The following is a 20,275-nucleotide window of genomic DNA, read 5'->3' on the forward strand; positions in this document are numbered from 1 at the left end:
CCAGAAAATTTATATTAAACTTGGAACTTTTATGAATGTTCAGTATATCACAATCCTGAGAAGGGTTCAGCAAATCCCGGAAATATGCTACACTATCGAAGTTGCACGTTATAATGCCACATATACATCCAATTGTGATACTGAATGCTTCAGGTACGGCAGGCGAAGTTGACCTGCTCAATTTCAGCCTGACGATCCAATCTTCAAAGTATCTCAGATCTGTATTCAACTAAATCACTGTTGGTTAAACAGCAAGAATGATGACCTTTTAGGCTTCATGGTTAGCAGAGCAAATCTATGTACACTTTCCAGCCATATGTAACAAAAAATATTAACCTCGCCGATGATCTATCATATCAGGCCGGTCAGATACCTAAGACAATTTATAACACTCTACCATGAAGCGCCCCTGTCTCCTATTGCATATCTTGGAATATATTTTTGGCCATAGATAATTGTTTCAGCTATGCCTTGCCGTGTTAGGTGTCTTATGGGTTATATTTGAAACAAGACCCATACTTTAAATTCAGAGCAAGATTCACTTGTGTCAAAGGCCAATCTTACGTGCTGATTCATCATCCAGATTGTCCTAACCAATGCACTTCTTCTATGGCATATGGCTTTGGGTTCGGCGCAGGTATAATCCGTCACGTCCTGCACGGTTTCGATGATGCATTAACTTGGAAAATTCAGGCGCAAATCTCTACTTCCCTCAAATGCAGCTGTCAGCACCACAGACAAAACTCGCGCGACTACCTGTGGGACACAGGAACACAAACAGAGCATCACGAGGCTGCCAACTGAGCGGGACCAGCCTTTCTATCCAGCGACCGAAACGAGGATAACAGCCGGGCCTCTTCGGTGCGAGCGCTGTAACGGTCGTCGTTCCTCAGCGTACAACTACAACCATTATCGAGACCCAGTGACATATCCTTCCATAGGTATCTGCTCCCGATGGTGGACGGGCTGTGCAGCTGCGAAATCTGAAGCGCAGCTGCACAATGGTCTACAGCAGTTTTATGAACTACAGGCTAGCAGGATGATATAAGAAACCAGCCGATGGTGTAACTACCTAAAACAACCTTTCATGTTTATTTTCTCCACTTTTCTTCGCCATATATGAATAAAGCCACAAAATGACAGAAAATCATGACATGCTAGGACAAAAATAGTATAAGGACGAGAAGCTATCTGGTTAAACTTGATGTAGGGTAATTTGTAAGAGAAGAAGCGGCAAACAACATTGTATATGAATGGGTAAGCCACTAAAAAGAACGGTACAGGACGCGGTAATCCAAGACAAGTTTCCCCAAGGGCCCAGCGAATCGAGTAATCTTGACAGCTTAATGGATGAATCAGACTCCATTTCTTGCGGGAGACGGTTCCGTGCATCAACTAGTCGCCGTACACTAAAATTGTAGCAATAGAATTATCGGCTCTCGCATGGTGACACACTTGTAAAACATGTGTCCGGGCCCTATATTCTTTGATTCTTTCTCATATGGAGGCTACTAATAAAAAGTTAGGTCATACTTTCATACGAAGTAGTAGTATATATTAGTATCTTAATCAAGAAAAGTGGACTACAGTACTCAGACATTGACTTTTGCAACTGAGTATGAGTAAATTCCCGATAGCTCGACAGGAACTCACGAACCTATTCCAGCAATGTGTGTTCTGTTTGAAGTCTTTTTTTCTTAAGTAATAAGATATATTTCAGGAAGTTCTCCTTTCTAGGTGGATGCTTGTTATGCCTTGCTGATAGATCGCTTGTATTGTTTAAGTTTACTGCCTCAGCCTTAGCATTAATCCATGATATGATTGTCAGTAATAAGCTCACTACCTCCAGATGACCAAGGCTGCTGGCTGCAATGAGCGTACGAACAGACAGCCTCGCTCCGATATGTACCAATCTGGCAATATGAAGGCGCATCCAAATGAAAAAGGGCAGCTAGTGGTCTTACGCCAGTTATAATTAAAGTTCTTTTTATAATATGCTGAAAAAGCCTGGCTTGTACTTTGATGAGATGGTGCTCTTTGTATGGGATGATCAAGTAATGGTGAAGGGCGCGGACTATGATTCGTTCTCGCCTAATTGTGATGGTACATAGAGGCCGGCATTGGGAAAGTGTCTTGTGGTTTGTTGTATCTATTCTTTAAAGCACCATATGCAGATTAAATAAAAGTGCATGAATTGAGGAATGGCCAGTGTGTTCCCATCAGAGTGGTTGTGTCAACCTTCAATAACATTTTGAATCACTAAGCAAGACGATGTCTACTCGCAGGGCATCCTTATCTCTAGGTAAACTCCTTGGATTAAAACATATGGAGTCGGCGAGTCTACTTGAAACTCTGTATTGTTTATTTTAATATTATGTTGTTGTTTTCACCATAAGTGTGTAAAAAAGTGACAAATCTTTAAGATTACCGCGTACAATTGTATTGAAATGTGGAAGCACATGATAGGAGATCAGTCTCTTATGCGTTCGAAGCAGTCGATCAGATGTCGTCTCGCTAAATCGATAAATAGGGTCAGATATCCGTTACTATGGGTCAGTTGCATAATACTCGCCCAGTCATTTTTATCATTTGGAAAATTGCTGCGAATGGCCTTGAGTTCCTCAGACAAGCAAGACGCCCAGACGGAACACTCCCAGGTAATTTCTTCCAAAGCAGGGAATTTGTTTCAGAGCAAAAAAGGTAAGAATCCGGGTGACCTAAGCAGATGGATCTTTTTGAGGGAAAATAGCTCGACGTTTAGGGCTCGACATGTGCCCCACGAGTCGTTCACAATGATTTGTTCCAGCCCTACTCCAATCTCGCGGAGGATATCGCTCAACTTGTCGCTCAACTCACCCTCTGACTGTATTACTTCCAAGGTTTTTAGAGATTCTGATTTCCCGTGGAAGATCAATCCACCAAGCTGCAAGTGGGAAATAGTCAGTTTAGAAAGTCTCGGTAGCATCGAAAAGTCCACGAGAACAGCGCAGTCCCTATCCCACGCGTCTTCCTCCGAACAATAAAACTCCATATCAAAATGAATTTGAAGATCCAAGAGAGCTGCCATAGCGGGCACCACTAGAATGCCACTTGATAGACTTTCTATCCCCAGCGTCTGCAGCGACTGGAATGGTGGCAGAAGTGGCCAGGAGCCAGGAATAGTGTGAAAAAGAAACCACTCTCGAAGGGCTGGCTGCTCAATGAGCTGTTGCTTTAAACTATCTGAGCTCTCATCGCTTCTCTCGGCATCGAGACTAATAGTTTTGCTGGGATTAATAGAGGCATAATAATGAAGAGGAGAGCCAGTAAGCCTTACCGGCAACGCTCTACATTGGGGAATCGACCCAGCAAGTTTAGCATGCAAGGCTCCACAGCTCGGTAAGAAAAGATGCATATCTCTCGAACAAGTGGTAGCCACTCGCCTAAGAGCTGGAAAATCCTCGTTGCTGGTAGTGGCCTCTCGTTCAGGGCCTCGGGAAAGTTGCATGGTGCATGATCGATTTTGATTCGTCGAAAGAGAGTCCTGGCAGCATTGTGCCGTACACCCTTTGAGGTATTGAATAATGCCCACAAGTCGCGGTTCCCTAGCTATTATGGCATGTCAGCATATTATGATGCTTGCGAATGCGGATGGCTAACATTCTGAAATATCATCGGTAATAATTCAGGAGGTAGGCCCAACAACATTTTCAGGTAAGAGGGCTCTCCGTTCGGCCGCCAAAGAACAAGGGGGTGACATTTCACCAGATCTTTCGCATCTATTATATCCAGATCAAAACATTATTTCAACCCAGATTGAGTAAAATTCTCCTCAGTTGCATAGGTATAATAATTGCTTGCTAAAGCTGTCCGTGCAAAAAAAAAAAAAAAAAAAAAAAAAAAAAAAAAAAAAAAAAAAAAAGAAATCCAGCTGGAAGCCAACTTAGAGGCAGTTGCGCTCTCCGCTTTCACATGTCCGCCTCAAAATTTGTACGTAGTATACAACTGTCCAGCTATCTACGATAACACAGTTAACTAAGAGTTTGATTATAAAGCCAGGCTTAATGGGCCTATCTATTACACTAACACACTAGTGCGGCACGATGTGGGTTAAGTGGTCATTCTCAACTCGTTGAACATCCCCATTACACAATAGAATAAAAGGAAAGCAAAACCGTAAACCGCATTTTGAGTAGGATTCCGCTCCTAATGATACTGTACACTCCTAAAATGAAAGCGAAGTTACCCTAAAATAGGATTTCTATATGAGGCTAAATCCTAGCACGGAAACAATGTGGCCTCCCTGTTTATGGCTGAACTTCTGCCTTCAAGCAACTGTTCGACACTTGGGTGTTGAACCTTTCGGACATCGCTAGGGTTGAGACCAATCTACTAACTAGGCATTATGTAGTTTTTAAAAATTTGACCATTACAGTAACTAAAAAATTGAGCTCAACATTTCAAATCCCGGCCATCCTGTCGTCACAGTCTACACACACACAATTCATTAACGCCCGGCGGCTCAGCCGAAAGGGCAACTATCACTGATCTATCAACACAGGTTCTAATGTACATCTACCGTATCTCCTTGAAGCCCATACATAGATCCTTTCAGTATATGTCCTCTCAGCTGTTAATATCGTAGGAATCCCTGTGGGTTAGTAATTTTGTTGATAGACTGGCTTGAAGGCGCTTCTTCAAGTGTTCAACCTCCTATCCTCGGCAGTTGAAGCGCGTCTACCATCTGTGGCACAAGGTGGATGGTGTAGGTTAGTTAGGGGAGAGTGTCATTGTCTTGGTCGACGCGGTTAGACGGCGTCGAGTCGGCCCGTGGTCATGGCAAATCGTATTGAGGCTCGTACTGCCTCCAAATTTGGCACCCATTGCTGATCATTGGAAGGCGATTTCCCGCCCAGGCAGAGGGAGAGATTGCCCCGGTGAGTACGAGTACATTGTAGCAGTGCGATCCGTTGCGTGGTCCACTTCCGACATCGGAAGAGGAAATGCTCCACGGTTTCTCTTGCTTGTCCGCATGCACACTGGTCTGTCTGCGCGACATTGATCCGGTAGAGATACCCATTTAATCTTGCCATGCCGGTCCGGAGTTGAGCCAGCACGGTCGCTTCTTTCCAGGATAGCCCATCATACAGCTGTCGGGTGTGTTTTCCTGGGAGTGCCGCATCTACTCGTTTGATGTGTCTTCCTACGTCCTCTGGCAAGGCTTTCGTAGTGGCTGCTTGGGATCGTGCGAGATTCAACGTTGTTGATTTCATTCTGGAGACCTGTGCCTGTGGGATAGCGTCCTCGTGGGTCGCGGCCCTGGCCTGCTCTTTAGCCAGGCCCAGCAGTTTGTTGTCTTCGCTGGCAGGGACCCAAAGAATCTTGATATGGTTTCCTTTTCTCCGCAGTCTGTTTATGAGCTTGTACATCTGGCAGACGAACTCCTGGCCTGACTGTTGTCGAGGGTTCTGTATCGTGAGGGCCGTCGCTTTGTTGCTTGTGAGCAACCTGAACCTGAAGCCTTTCAGTCCCACCAGCCTGTTCAACGTATGTGCTATAGCCGCTAGCTCTGCGGAGAACGGATTCTGCTCTGATCTTGCGCCCAATGTTACGGAGAAGGTCTTCAGTTTCAATTTTCGATATTGAGGTGGCTGTTTCTCGATCGCCACCCCAAATCCTACAAACCCGTTTCGTGCCGAGCTGCTGATCGCGATCTGTATTGATCCACCCGGTATAGCCTGTGGGTCCGGCATGGCTTCGCCATCGGTCTGCATACGTGCCTCCCATGGTGCTAATGTAAACGGGTTAATAGTCTCCAGTGTTTCCATCTCGATGTTTTTCAGCGCGTCCGCTACTTGGTACAGCGGCGAGCGGTGAAATCTTCTGAATTTCTTGATCCTAGCTGTGTTTCTGCGGAGAGGATTGGTATCTGGGAGCGTGTGGAGGTCCGTCCACATTTTCACGGCCCGTCTCCAAAAACGGTGTTGCGCCGTGGCAATGTGAGCCTCCGCCTCCGCTACACTAGTTGCAACGGTGAGAAACGTTCCGACAATCGCTTGCGCTCCTACCCTTTGGACTCGGTTGATCGGTCCCGTGGCCTTATTTTTGAATGCATGCATCCAGACATTAGAGGCGTAGTCCACTACAGGGGTCACTGTCGATGTGAATAGCTGCCGCGCTGTTGATGGGGAGAGACCTCTCAGTCGTCGAAGCTCCATTACTGCCTCAAGGCCCTTAGACGCTGCCCTTGCGATGTGTTCCTTATATTTGAGACTTGTGTCCATCAGGACGCCCAGAATCTTGACATGGTCTTTGGGTTCAACAGCCTGTCCCTTGATGGTGAAGGGTTCTCGGTCCAATTTGGAAGTCTTGGGGGTGAAGTGTATGATGGCTGTTTTCTCTGCTTCAAAAGTTGCCCCACTTCGTCTTTCCCAGTGGAGCGCTTCTTTAATGATTCCCTCAATACCTTCCCGGTTGCTCTGTGCAGTTGGCCCCGTCACCCATGCAGTGAAATCATCCACGAAAGCAATCGCACCTCCCTGGCTGTCGATTTGTCGCTGTACGAGGTCTGCGTTGAAGAAGAGGAACAGGATTGGGGATAGCGGCGAGCCCTGCGGCAGTCCAGCCTGTGGCAGGCTGTGGACCTCAGACAATTGCCCATTGATTTGGATAGTCGCCGTTCGTTCCGAGCAGAACGCCTCCACCCACCGGAGCAGATCCTCCGGTATGCCTCGCGCTTTCATCCTTTGAAGCAACCGTTCTTTGCACACTCCGTTGTAGGCTCCCTTGACATCGAAGCTGATCAAACTCAAAACCCGTCGGCCGCGCCACGCCGCGTAGATTTGTTCCTGCAGGAGTACGAGTGCTTGCTCCGCGGACCGCTGCTTTCGGGCGCCGAAGTGGCTGGTCGGGAGCAAACCGTGAGTCTCTACCGCGTGTGAGATCCTTTCCGCCACCACGGATTCCAGTACCTTGCCCAGCGTCGCGAGCAGCGAAATCGGTCTCCATGATTTGGCAATGGTGTAGTTCTCTTTGTTCGGCTTTTTGAGTGGTATGATCTTCGCATGTCTCCATTGTCTTGGCAACGTGCCTCCTTCCAGCGACGCCTGGAAGAGATCCAGGACTCTGTACTTGACCGTGGGCCAAGTCATCTTCCAGACTATTGCTGGCATACCGTCTTCGCCCGGTGCCTTCCAAGACTTTGCCGCCATCAGCTGTCGTTCGATCTCCTCCATCGTAATGGCAGGCATCTCGACTGGCGCTCTTTGTGGTCGAGTCCCTTCATCGTCAATGTTGTCCGGCAGAGGCGGGAAGAATTTGGCCAGCAATTCTTCTGCCTGCTCCTTGTGATCGGTGGTGGTGGTCCCATCCGCTCTGAGGAGCTGCGGGATCTTCCCGAACGCTGCGTCTTCTCCCGACTTCAGGTATCTCTCGGCTTTCCATATGTTATCATTGTCGGCAAGAAATTGATTCCAGTGCTTTTTCTTTTGTTGCCGGATGGCATCGTGGTATTGCTTCGCCGCGCCTTGGGCCATTGTTTCTAGGTAGGGTACTTTTCGCCCCGCTCGTCGCTCGGACCGGGCGTGATTTCTCCAGTATGTGTGTATTTGACGGAGCTGCGTCAAATCAGCAGTCCACCACCGCTTCGCGTGTGATGATGGTTTTGACTTTGGTGTTAGCGCATGCACCGCTTCCGAGACCGCCGACATGAGTCGGTCGGTTTTCTGCTGTACCGTACCCTCCGACGGAGTGGCGGCAAGAGTGTTTGCTATCCTGGTATTGATCTCTTTCCATGGAGCGTTTTTCAGCAGAAGTCGTCCCTGATGCTTTGGGAGCGACCAGGGGGCATCGAATACGGTCTCAATAGCACAGTGGTCCGAGCCGTGCTCCGTCCCTAATATAGCACACTTAATTACGGAGTCTGCCAGGTTTTCCGAAGCCAGGACCAGATCGATAGTCGACTCGCAGTCCCCGCTGTGTCCTCCGCCATGCCATGTCTTTGTGCCTCGTCTGAGGAGACTGCTGAGAGCACATTCATTCATGAGGTCGATGATTGGATCCGCTTCACCTTGTCTTCCCAAAGACACGTCGTCTCCTCCCCAGAGTTGGTCATGCCGGTTGAAGTCTCCCATAATCAAAATCTCCACCACCACACCCGTATCCCGCCGAACTTTCGTGATCGCGTCGAGTAGATGGTTACATGCGTCATCCAAAGCTGAGGCATTGCCCCCTTCAACGTAAACTGATGCCATGAATATCAGTCGCTCGGGAAGCCTGATAACCGCTGCCGTGAGGTCCGGGGACTCTATCGGTACTTGTTCCGCCTCGACTTCTTTGTTAATCCAGAGCATGCTTCGTACTGCCCATCTGCCTTCCCTCCAGGTAGAGGGGACCATCTTCGTCCATTTATGGTGTCCCATCGGGGTGGTCAAGAGCCGGCCTTGAATCCTCCGCGCTTGGGGTTCCTGGATCGCTAACGCCACCGTGTTCTGAGTCTCTTCATCATTCATTAAGCTCTCGTGCACTGCACCCTGTTTTCTCACGTTCAGTTGAATGACTCGAAGAGTCTTATTCATGATGTGATGGATAGAGCTTCCGACAGTTCTTGCTATACGATTCGTGAGGGCCTCCGCATGGAATGCACTTTGGAACCGATTGGTTGCAGCAACTGTGGTGGTGACCCTCCGCAGCACATCTCGCACACTTTTGAGTACTTTTACATTGGAATGCCTTATGTCCAATCTCTTGACAGTTGTAGCATTGTATCGGTCGTGGTCGGTGTTCAAAGGTGCTGGTCACGCCGGATTCTCCCCCAGCGTGAAAGAACCCGTCGGCCAGGAGCCTCCGTGCATCACTACCTTTGGTCAGGTAAACGACCATTGACCCATAGGCCTTCGCATTCTCCTTTCTGCTCAGCCATGCAATCTTGGCGACGGTGGTTTCGTTCTCCTCACCAAAGGCTGCCGCAGCTCCTACTCGGATATCACCATTTTCATCAAGCACTGCCGTTCTGTTGACGCTGTCGACTTTGATCGGGTAAAGTTCATCACGGAGCACTCGGGCTCCCGCACCGACCTTGGTTTCCGCCACCTTCTTAACCAGCTGGTGTTCAGCCTCATCTCGGCAAGCAATTCTGATCCGGTTGGTGTTTTTTGGGTCCACCGTGACAGCGCGGCACCGCCAGTTCGTGTAGTTTTCCATTGTCCGGATCTCGGTCTCAACTGCCGTTCTAATTGGACCTGCTGATGGTCTCTCACTTTCAGTATCTGCCATCTTCGAGGTGTCTATCGTGCAATATAGCGTGTCGGTGAAGGTAGTCGGTGTCGTGTTCCACGATGAGAGAGTCCGTATATTGCTCGGTTGGCTGGTGGGGGGAGTACGGGCAACATCTGCATAGGACGGGGATCCCGAAGGATTGACTGCAACGCGTAAGGATTGGATTTCGCGAAGGATCTCCTCGTGGCCGCTCTGAGCGCATGACTCGGGGTGGGCTTGCGGTGTCGGGGGTCGATTCGCCAGTAATTCATGTCGAAACTCTGTGAGGGCAGCGCCAAATTCTTCTTTGACTCTCTGGAGTTCCTCCTTGTATAATTCATCTCGTCGTCTAATTTCTCTTCTGAGTTTGACAATCTCTTTCACAAGCTTGGAGGTGTCTGAGTCCTCTCTTTCTGTCGAGGAGTCGTCCGAAGTCGCCGCTTTATCTTGGGCGACTGGCTTACCCTGGTTCTTTTTCTTCCGCTGGGAGCGCGTATTTCTCTGCTCAGTCTCGATCTCTTGCTCTTGAGCATAGTGGGCCGGTGGTCTTGTCGTGCGTTTCGGCCTCACCAATCGCGGTGGTGAGTTTTCCTGTTCGTCGCGGTCGGGCGGGTCAGGGGTTCGCGTCTCGGGCCGTCCCGACATTTTTTCCTCCTCCAAGTTGTTTTCTGTTCCAAACCAGTAGTAGTACAGTTCTGTAACTGGTACCAATATCTACTACACTATATTCCGACGAGAATACAGTCTCGGTCGCTTCCCAGTAACTGATACAGTCTCTCAAATATGTCACAGTCTACACTGCCACCGGATACCGGTGTCACCACCCACACTCTTCGATTGTGTCGGTAACCCTAGTGTGAAACAACGCTAATCTACTTTGGGAAATTATACCGGAATATAGTTATCCCGCATACGTATCGTAAAAATACAGAGGTACTATAATAAACGTAATTTACTAGACGAAGAGCCCACGTGTTTTCGTTGAATATTCTCTCTGTCTGAATCAGGGATGCGCTTTGCCGTAAAGGCTGGTCCAAAAAGGTTATCCGACAACAAACAAGGGAACGCAATGCTGAATGGCGAGATAAATACACGCATTTCATCTCAGATTTCTGCTCGTGCCACCCTGGTTTATGTTGACAAGTCTGGATGGTCAAAGAGACAGTTTAACTTCCCTCGCGAATTCGTAGAATCGATCGCTCGGTCGGTCCAATATTATGCCGACGGCCCTTAGCCCATGGGAAACCAGGCCAGGTAGCTCCGCTGGCACACTTATGTCCAGTATTTTCCTCAATTTACCTACATCAAAACTACACTCTCACGGGACAGTCTTCTTATCAGGGGTCAAGGAATACAACTCGACCTATCCTAACATCTACTGCCATTGCTGAGAGGATAGTGATAGCTTAACAATCTCATGTATCTCGATAGATCTCGTATAGCAACTGTAATTGGTTAATACAAGTAGCTAGATCCCTTGCCTTTCAGCCGCGCCAACACATCGAATTGCGGGGTGTCATTTTATAAGAACAATAACAATAGCATCCAATTTCATCTTAACCTCCTGAAGTCTTAGCTACGGATAATTTCTATGTATTGTGAAATAGTTAACGATGGGCCGGCTTCGACACAGCTTATCCCACCCATTTCGCAGATTTAAGGGGGCTGTTAATGTGCAGAGCGAGGAAGACCAGGTGAAGAACCAAGATAACACGGGCGGAACTCTACTACCAACCTCTCCCAGCCAGTCTACTATCCGGACAGTCCAGTCAGCAGAAACCTCCAGGCCACTGGACTTATGGAAGACCGCCTATGGCCAGCTAGATGAGGAGGATCGAAGGATTTTATCAGAAGTCCAAGTTACTGCAAGCCCCATTTATCAGGAAGATCAACCGAGAGATTTGATTGAGGAGGTAATTCACCTAACGACAGAGCAATACGAGCAATATCAGCAGGAGGCAACGGGAAAGCTTCGAACATCCTCTAGAAAAATCATCAATGCGGCACTCTCATTTAAAGATATCATTGGCGCTGTTGCGACTTTCGACCCTACCCAGCATGCAGCTAGTGCTTGGGCAATCGTGTCATTGGGGTTAACAGTATGTAATATCCACCAGCAAGTTAAACCAGTTGACTAACTCTGTGATTGAGTATGTAGATGACTAAAAATCGTCATGACCTACGAGATGCCTTGTTTGACTCTTCGGAATACCTAGCGGATGTTCTCGCGCAGTGTGCCTTTATTGAAAAGAAGTTTTACCTTGACAGCAGCTCCAAGACCAAGGAGGATCTAGGAAATGCATTAATTAAACTCTACAGAGCCATGCTACACTATACAGCACTGGTACAAATGACGCAGAATGCTAGTATGGGAAAGAAGGTGCTAAACAGTTTTACTATTATTACTGAGCATCCGCTCACAGAGCTCAAGAATTCAGTGGAAAAGGAAAGGGGCGATTTACACAAGTTGGTTGGATTAGTCAGCCACCTGCACCATGAAGAGAAAGCAGAGAGTATCCTATACAAGATCGACGAGCTAGCTGACTCTATGAAGCTGCTTATTGAACAGTTTAGCCTTGTGAACCTACATGTCGCGGAAGGAGCATTCTATGATTCTTACGTCAATGAACATGAGGATTTCTGTCTTCCAGGAACCAGGACCGAACTTCGTTCCCAGATTTCAGAGTGGGCCAAGTCGTCAGACGGTAAATGTATATTTTGGTTGAAAGGAATGGCGGGGACAGGGAAGTCTACTATTTCCCGGACGGTGGCACAATCTTTCAAGGAGCAAGGACTGCTCGGTGCCACGTTCTTTTTTAAGCGAGGCGAAGCCGAACGTGGTAATGCGAAATACTTGATATCGACTATCATAAAACAGCTGGTAACCAGTCACCGGGGACTGGTGCCTCATATCTTGAATGTTATCAAGAATGATCTGAATATCTCGTCCAAATTTCTCAGTGAGCAGTTTGACAAGCTTCTTTACCAGCCCCTGCTTAAACTCCATCTAAACCAATTATCAACCATTGTGATTGTTATTGACGCATTAGATGAGTGTGATCGGGAAGACGATATAGGGGTTGTACTTCGACTTTTGTTCAAATTACGGGATATCAAATCTGTACATGTGCGAATATTCCTGAGCAGCAGGCCTGAACTCCCAATCCGTCTAGGGTTCAAGCAGGACAACAACCATCAGGACCTGGTTCTTCATGAGCTTCCTAAGCCAGTGATTGAGCACGACATCCGCCTGTTCCTGGAACATAAGCTTTCAGAAATACAGAATGGGCGCTCACTCCCGCCGGCTTGGCCTGGGAAGAAAGCAACCGAAGAGTTGGTGCAGATATCTGTTCCATTATTTATTTTCGCGGCCACAGCATGCCGCTTTATTGAAAAAGGAACACACCCAAAAAAGCGACCCCAGAAGGTGCTTGAATTTCAAGCAACTACAGCAGCAAACCAGATGGACAAAATATATCTACCAGTTCTAAACCAACTCACAGGCGAAAGTAAAGATGACTCACAGGAGCTTCTAGAAGAGTTTCGACATATTGTTGGGGTTATTATTCTCCTTGCTACCCCGCTCTCTATTGAATCTCTTGGCCGGCTTCTTCAAATACCAGGAGAAGATATCAGCGAGCTACTGGATCATTTAAATTCAGTCCTTTATATACCAAGCCACACAAAGGATCCAGTGCGCATCCTGCACTTATCATTCCGAGATTACCTCCTGATCACAGAAAGCCCTTTCCGTATCAACAAACAAGAGACACATGAGAAACTAGTATCGCGTTGTCTTCACGTTATGGAGAATAAGCTCATGCATAATATCTGTGGTATGGCAAGTTACGGAACACAGCGCTTGGATGTGGACAATGAAATCATTAAGCGGCACCTCTCAGCAGAGTTGGAATATTCCTGTCAATATTGGGTATACCATCTTCAGCAAAGTAAAGGTCGAATCTCTGAGACTAAGATTTTGTCTTTTCTTAAACAGCATTTCCTGCACTGGCTGGAAGCGCTGAGCTTACTTGGAATCATATCTGAGGCAGTAGTGATCCTAGATACACTAAAGTCAGGTATCTGGGTAAGTCTCTGTGCATTTTACAGCTAAGTAGTGGCTAATGGAGAACTCAGAGGAGCGTCAATGCTGAGCTTTCGGACTTTCTCTATGATGCAAAGAGGTTTACTCTTAAAAACATCTATATTACGGGTATTGCTCCACTGCAACTCTACTGTTCCGGACTGGCATTTTCACCGATGCAAAGTACTATTAGAAAGATGTTTTCTGATAGCATACCCAAGCAATTAAACATACTACCACAGGTGGAAGATTTATGGAGCGCAGGACTACAAACGCACGAAGGCCATTCCTCGTCGGTTTTATCAGTGGCCTTCTCCCCTGACGGGCAGACAATAGCCTCCGGCTCGTCCGACACGACCATCAAGTTATGGGATGCCAAGACCGGCATGGAGCTGCAGACGTTCAAGGGCCATTCCTCGTCGGTTTTATCAGTGGCCTTCTCCCCTGACGGGCAGACAATAGCCTCCGGCTCGTCCGACAAGACTATCAAACTATGGGATGCCAAGACGGATACGGAGCTGCAGACATTCAAGGGCCATTCCGATGGGGTTCGATCAGTGGCCTTCTCCCCTGACGGACAGACGATAGCCTCCGGCTCGTACGACAGGACCATCAAACTATGGGATCCCAAGACGGGTACGGAGCTGCAGACATTCAAGGGCCATTCCGATGGGGTTCGATCAGTGGCCTTCTCCCCTGACGGACAGACGATAGCCTCCGGCTCGTACGACAGGACCATCAAACTATGGGATCCCAAGACGGGTACGGAGCTGCAGACATTCAAGGGCCATTCCGATGGGGTTCGATCAGTGGCCTTCTCCCCTGACGGACAGACGATAGCCTCCGGCTCGTACGACAAGACCATCAAACTATGGGATGCCAGGACGGGTACGGAGCTGCAGACACTCAAGGGCCATTCCGATGGGGTTCGATCAGTGGCCTTCTCCCGTGACGGACAGACGATAGCCTCCGGCTCGTACGACAAGACCATCAAACTATGGGATGCCAGGACGGGTACGGAGCTGCAGACACTCAAGGGCCATTCGGTCAGTTCAGTTATGAACGAACCCAATTTCAATTCCCATTCTCCGATATCTTTATCGAATGCTTGGGTCGCCCTAGGAGGTGAGAATCTACTCTGGCTTCCTGTTGAGTATCGGGATTTTGCTTGTCATGCTGTGAAGGACGCCAAACTTGCTCTCGGGCATAGGAACGGTCGTGTTTCTATTGTAGGATTTCATACCGTACCTTGAAGTTCTTTGCATTCAACTTAGGTCATTTATTTTCTAATCTCTTTGAAAAAGAAGGGCCTTGAATAGCTGATGCTTATATAAAATGTAAGTACTCTCTAGTGATATCTAGATAATTCCATAAATATAGCCAGTTTACCACTCAATATTAATCCAGATGTTCCCATACCGAGGAAATTATAGCTAATAGCTATATTATTAGGTCACGTTATATATGTAACTTTACATGTCATTACAATATTTTGCTTAGTCGGAGAAATATTGTTCCTTCCATTCCAAAATAGGGTTAGCGTTGTTTCACACCAGGGTTGCTCACACAATCGAAGAGTGTAAGTGGTGACGCCGGTATCCGGTGGCACTGTAATAAGAGAGGACAGTGGGAAAAGCAGACAATAGGAAAGGAAGAAGAATTTACAAGAGGAAGCACTGAATTGGGTGTGTATGTTTCAGTGTTGAATGAACCCATCTGGCTAGTCAGAAACTTTGGTTTTAAACTGAGTAACCTAATGTTCGCTCTCAGTCGAAAAAGCCAACCGAGGGGTGACCTTGGGGAACTTGTATCGAGTGTTTAACAAGTTGCACTGTACCAAGTCTCATAATTCTATGCTATACCAGCAGGACCCACTTAATCCGATGGGCAAACTGTATTGTTGAAAAATTTCTAGAACACATCGCTGGATACCTCTGGTCTCCGACTGTACTGATCAAATGGAATATGACGAAATTTGATCATGTCGGGGAGACCCGTTCAGCATGATCTTTCCTGGACTGGCACAATGAAGACAGCTGCTATTGTTTAGTGTTCATCCGGTACCGGCATGTGTTGAACACTCCCTTCCCCCACCAGCAAATGAGGGCGGTACGGTACATTGTTGGTGAGCTAATCCATTGGTACTGTTAAGTACCAACATTCCACAACGAATACAGTGGGTCCGGAAGGCAAATGTCCTCCTCTTTGGCTAGCTGGATTGAACAATGATATTGGTGAACAGCCCGATGTTTACAGAAAACAAGAACAACGGTAGTATTTCTATTTATTCATCAAAGAGGGTATATTCAACCATGGCCCATAGAAACGAGTTCACTGACGAAAATATCCGAGAGAGTTTAGAATTCCATAATTATTAAGCAGACCCACTCGACCTCAGACTCAAAGTACGGTAATGAGGACAGACTCACATTAGTCGACAACTCGTGCCTAAATCCCCGAGTTTCGCTTTATTTCATTTTTATTAGGAGGCGACAGTAAACCTAGAACATTTATCCAAAAATCTGACGAGCCAAGAGATCTGGAGTTAAAATCCTATCTTCTTTTCATTATTTCTCTACAGTCGATGATGATGATGATGATTCATACGCCGACCCCTCGCCTCAGGGCGATATGCGGGACCGCCACTATCTGTACTCTATCTGTGCGTCTATTTACAGTAAACTATTACTTTCCTGACGAACTTGGAGCCTCGTCAAGGCCTGTGTTGGCCTATGCCTGGTGTTCTGTTCTGCCGCCCTCGTGGCGCGCGACTTCGAAATCTCTGCGATGCCTCTGCATAGTCCAGTACCGCGCCTAAGACGCTGCTGTCCTGCGGGGCATCTTGTAACCTACCTTCCTTACCTTGTTCAGCTCCTCCTAGCATATCTGAAATGTTGTTGAATGCTCTTCCTATTTTGCGTCGTAGCTCTTGGCGCAGCCTGTTTAGCCGCGGGCAGTCAATTAACACATGGACCACTGTCTCTACCGCCCCACATTCACATTTTTCCTCTTCCTGGAAGCGATGTTGCTTGCCATATGTTGCCAGCCACGAGTGGCCGGTCCGGAGTTGGGTGAGCAGATAAGCTCGGTTGCGAGGGAGTGAGCCGTAGAGCCGGCGGGTGCGGCTTGACGGTAAGGTCCGATCGATTTTGCGGAGGTGCCCTCCTTTCTTGGAGGTTCTCCATTCTTGTTCCCATTCCTTGCTAATTCTATCGCGGATATATCCCTTTTCACGGGACAAAAGATGTCGGAACGGGTGTTTCTTTTCTAGGCCTACTGCTTCTTTGGCAAGCCGGTCTGCTGTCTCATTTCCAGGGTCACCGCAATGTCCCGGGACCCATTGTAGTCGCAGCGGGATTCCTCGGGCTTTTAGCTCCCCAGCCGCCTGATGGATGGCCTGAAGAATTCGCTGGCCTGACTTATTCCATGCATTCGCAATTGCCTGCAGTGCGGACATACTATCGCTGAGGATTGTTGCTGGGCCTCGTGTTGTTGTCGCAGTAGTTTGATTCTTTTGCGCCAGTTGAAAAACCAGCCCAATTGCATAATAGATCGCCATGAGTTCTGCTGCATAGACAGACCAATAGCTCATTGAACCGATACTAATTTGTCGGGACCCCAAAATCTGCTGATTTTTGTCCAGGGCTACTGCTGCAGCACCCAATTGATTTTGTTGTCCTGATGCATCTGAAAACACCGTGGCACCTGTCATTGCTTGCCTTGCTGAGGCGTTGGCTTTGGCCTTCTCTCGGTCAGGCTCGATTTCAATTTCCGTGAAGGGCTGAGTTCGCCATGGTGCTAGGGGTGTTGGGTCAATGGTTTCTAGGGCTTGTAGACGGTTAAGGTCCATAGTCCGCATCGTTTCTGCAAGGGGGAATCGTTGACCACTTCCAATATGTGAACTCCGCGCTATTGCTCGAACGATCACTCCGTGGATTGGGTGATTTCCTGGTAATGTGCTGAGGCGGGCCGCTGTTATCTGTGCCCGTTGCTTAAGTCGCAAGTGGGTGGGTAATATGTGGGATTCAACTTCCAGTGCCTCTGTGGATACTGTTCTAAAAGCAGAGAGGATCCGGATAAGGGCCGTTCGTTGGACCGTTCTCAGGAGCCTTAGGTGTGTTTTGTCTCTGAGTGGGTTGTGCCAGACTGTAGATGCATAGTCTATGGTCGGCGTTACACACGCTTGGTAGAGTTGCCGCATCTGTTCTGGTCGGAGGTGTCTGAGCCCCCCAAGGGCTATATTCACCTTAGTCGCTCTCCTCACTGCCCGCTGTATATGTTCTTTCCATCTCATCTCTTTATCAAAGATGACCCCTAGGAGCTTAGCCGTGTCGGCTGGTTTAATGACCTGGCCGTTTATGAGAATCTGCCCTTTACAATGCTCACTCTTGCGGCGAGTCAAGTGTATTAGCTCGGTCTTCTCAGCGGCGAAAGACGCGCCGGTTCGTCGCGCCCATTCGTCAATCCGCGGGATGTCTTCTTCCTGGATTTTCTTGATGTTTTCCTCCGCTGATGGGCTGGTTCTCCAGCGGAAATAGTCATCGATAAATGCAGATGCACCACCGTTGCTGTCCACTGGTTGGTCTACCAGGTCCGAGTTATAGAAGCAGAATAAGATTGGTGAGAGTGGGGATCCTTGCGCGAGGCCGGCATGTTCTAGGGGGAGGTTTTCAGTCTCAAAGTCGTCAAATGTAACACTCGCTTGTCGATTTTCCATAAAACTACAGATCCACTGTCGGGCTTTAAATGGGATACCTTTTGCCCGTAAACGAGTGTCAAGGCTGGTTTTGTTGACCCCATTGAATGCGCCTTTAAGATCGAAGGCAACTAGCGTGACCACCCTGGATCGCACCCATGCTCGATCGATCGCGTTAGCAAGTACTAGAAGGGCTTGCTCAGTGTTACGTCCTGGTCTGCCCCCAAACTGCGTGTCTGGTAGCAGACCGTATTTCTCAGCCCAATAGGACAGCCTTCGGGCCATAACCGCTTCCAGTAATTTCCCCAGGGTGTTCAGCAGCGAGATGGGCCGGTAGGCCCCAGGTGCAGAGTAGTCCGGTTTACCCGGCTTCCGCAGTACCACGATTCGTGCCCGTTTCCATTGATTGGGGTAGTAGCCAAGGTCTAGTGATTTTGTGAAGATTATGGTGATGGTTTCCTTCAGGTATGCCCATAGTTGCTTCCAGACGAGGGTTGGGATACCATCCTCGCCAGGGGCTGTGGTTCCCTTAGCTGCTCTGATTGATCGGTGAATCTCTATTTCTGTAATCGGCTCCCACCGCAGCTCCTCCGCGGGGGACTCCACTTCTTCGTCCCCGGGATCTGCCATTTTTGGAAAAAAGGCTTCCAGGAACACCTCTGCCTTCTCTTGGTTGTCTGTGACTTCTTTGGTGTCCACCTTGAGTGTTGGGATGCTCATGTCGGCATCACGGGGGCGCATGTAGGTGGCTGCTTTCCACAGGTGGCCTTCGCCTGCTTTGTCAAGGAACTCTCTCCAGTGGCCGGACTTTGCCTTTTCAATCGCTCTTGTCCATTGTCGTCTTTTCCGCCGCATTTCTTCAAAGAGAGTTTTTGTCATTGGGTGACTAGGTCCTAGGATTGCACATCCATCCTGCCATCTCCGGCGGATCTGATTGACTTCGGTCTGTTGGACCTTAAGATCTGGGGTGAACCATCGCTTGGAGTATGGAGATGGCGCTAAGAATGGGACATGTTGGTCAAGGACAGTGGTTGTTGTATGAACCAGATTCTCGACCACTTGATCCAGGTCCTGGCTTGACAGGATCCTTGGTTGTGGGTCAATCAGGTTGAGTATGTCTTGGCCCACCTTCGTCCAGTCAGCTCGGTCATAGGCTCTTTTCAGCTTCAGTTTTACGTTTTGCTTCGGTTGGAGACTCCATTCCGAGTATGTCCCGCGATGGTCTGACCCATAGTGGTGGTGGTAGAGTTGACACTTGATTAGTCTTTCTGTGTTGTTAGTGAGTGTGAGGTCTAGGACTGATGTTTTTCCAGGTTCTTTGAGAGACCAGAATGTAGGCTGGCCTGGAGCCAGGCACCATTGTAGTTCGTGGGCTTGAAAGAAGTTAATCAGCTCCTCTGCGTGTTCTGCGAAAGAGTGGTGAACAGGACGGTGGCTCCATGCAGGGTGGTGGCGGTTCCAGTCCCCAGCCAGAATGAGTTTTGTTACTCGGTTGTTTCCTTCTGCATGTTGTCGGATGCTTGTCTGGATTTCTTCTAGGATCTGTTGTGCACTGGAAACCTCTGGCGCTTCATACAGTGCGACTGGTGGGATATAGACGGAGAATATAAGGTATTGTAGTTCTGGGGTCCAGATTTTGATGGCCACCACATCCGGATGATTGCAGTGGATTTGCCGATGTGATGATGTTGAGATCCTTCGGTTTACATAGAGAAGGCTGCGGAACCGGACTGATTCGTCTGTATAGGTTGGTCGGTAAAGTCTCCATGCACTGTGGTTAACATGGCTTCGATAAGCAGTCATTGGTGGCTCTTGGATCAGGAGCATGTCCAGATTCTGACTCTGATGATCATTGATAAGAGCCTCCATTCCCGGTCTAGATTTCATGATATTCAACTGTAAAATACGAAGGTTTGTTGTCATTGGGACGACCTGGGGTTAAGGGGTGCTTGGCACATCCGGTCTCCTGTTGGGTGTTCTCCATTGCAGTCCGAGCATTTGGGTCTTATTCCTGGGAAACAGTGGCGTTGGTCATGCTCTCTTGCACAGTAGCCACATTTTACTTGCTTCTTACATGACCAAGCTAGGTGGCCAAATTGCTGACAGCGACGGCATCTTTTCTGTTCAACCCGGTAGGGTTCAATGCTTCCGATGAACCTCTGCCCTACTAGCAGTCCGTTGTTGATGATCCATTCCGCTGCCTCCGGTGAATCAAGCCAAATCCCCATCGAGGCCGACTTGCCCATGGGCATGTCTCTCTT

At 48.3% G+C, this 20,275-nt stretch overlaps 3 protein-coding genes across 3 annotated transcripts; 2 read left to right on the top strand and 1 right to left on the bottom strand.

The window, feature by feature from the left end:
• Positions 1 to 10,847: 10,847 nt before the first annotated feature.
• On the top strand, positions 10,848 to 13,359 carry AO090010000302 (uncharacterized protein; the record flags this gene model as incomplete). The annotated part of the gene is made up of 3 exons (XM_023233710.1): positions 10,848 to 11,333; positions 11,393 to 13,321; positions 13,345 to 13,359. The coding sequence occupies 3 exons, from the start codon at positions 10,848 to 10,850 to the stop codon at positions 13,357 to 13,359; spliced, it is 2,430 nt and encodes an 809-aa protein (XP_023094130.1).
• Positions 13,360 to 13,494: 135 nt separating this feature from the next.
• On the top strand, positions 13,495 to 14,528 carry AO090010000301 (WD40 repeat domain-containing protein; the record flags this gene model as incomplete). The annotated part of the gene is made up of 2 exons (XM_023233711.1): positions 13,495 to 14,443; positions 14,503 to 14,528. 2 exons carry the CDS (start codon positions 13,495 to 13,497, stop codon positions 14,526 to 14,528), a joined length of 975 nt encoding a protein of 324 aa, XP_023094129.1.
• Positions 14,529 to 16,031: 1,503 nt separating this feature from the next.
• Positions 16,032 to 19,937, bottom strand: AO090010000300 (uncharacterized protein; the record flags this gene model as incomplete). Its single annotated transcript, XM_023233712.1, has 1 exon — positions 16,032 to 19,937. The coding sequence occupies one exon, from the start codon at positions 19,935 to 19,937 to the stop codon at positions 16,032 to 16,034; it is 3,906 nt and encodes a 1,301-aa protein (XP_023094128.1).
• Positions 19,938 to 20,275: the final 338 nt, after the last annotated feature.

Source organism: Aspergillus oryzae, chromosome 8, assembly GCF_000184455.2.
Source record: "Aspergillus oryzae RIB40 DNA, chromosome 8".
Lineage (NCBI taxonomy): Eukaryota > Fungi > Ascomycota > Eurotiomycetes > Eurotiales > Aspergillaceae > Aspergillus > Aspergillus oryzae.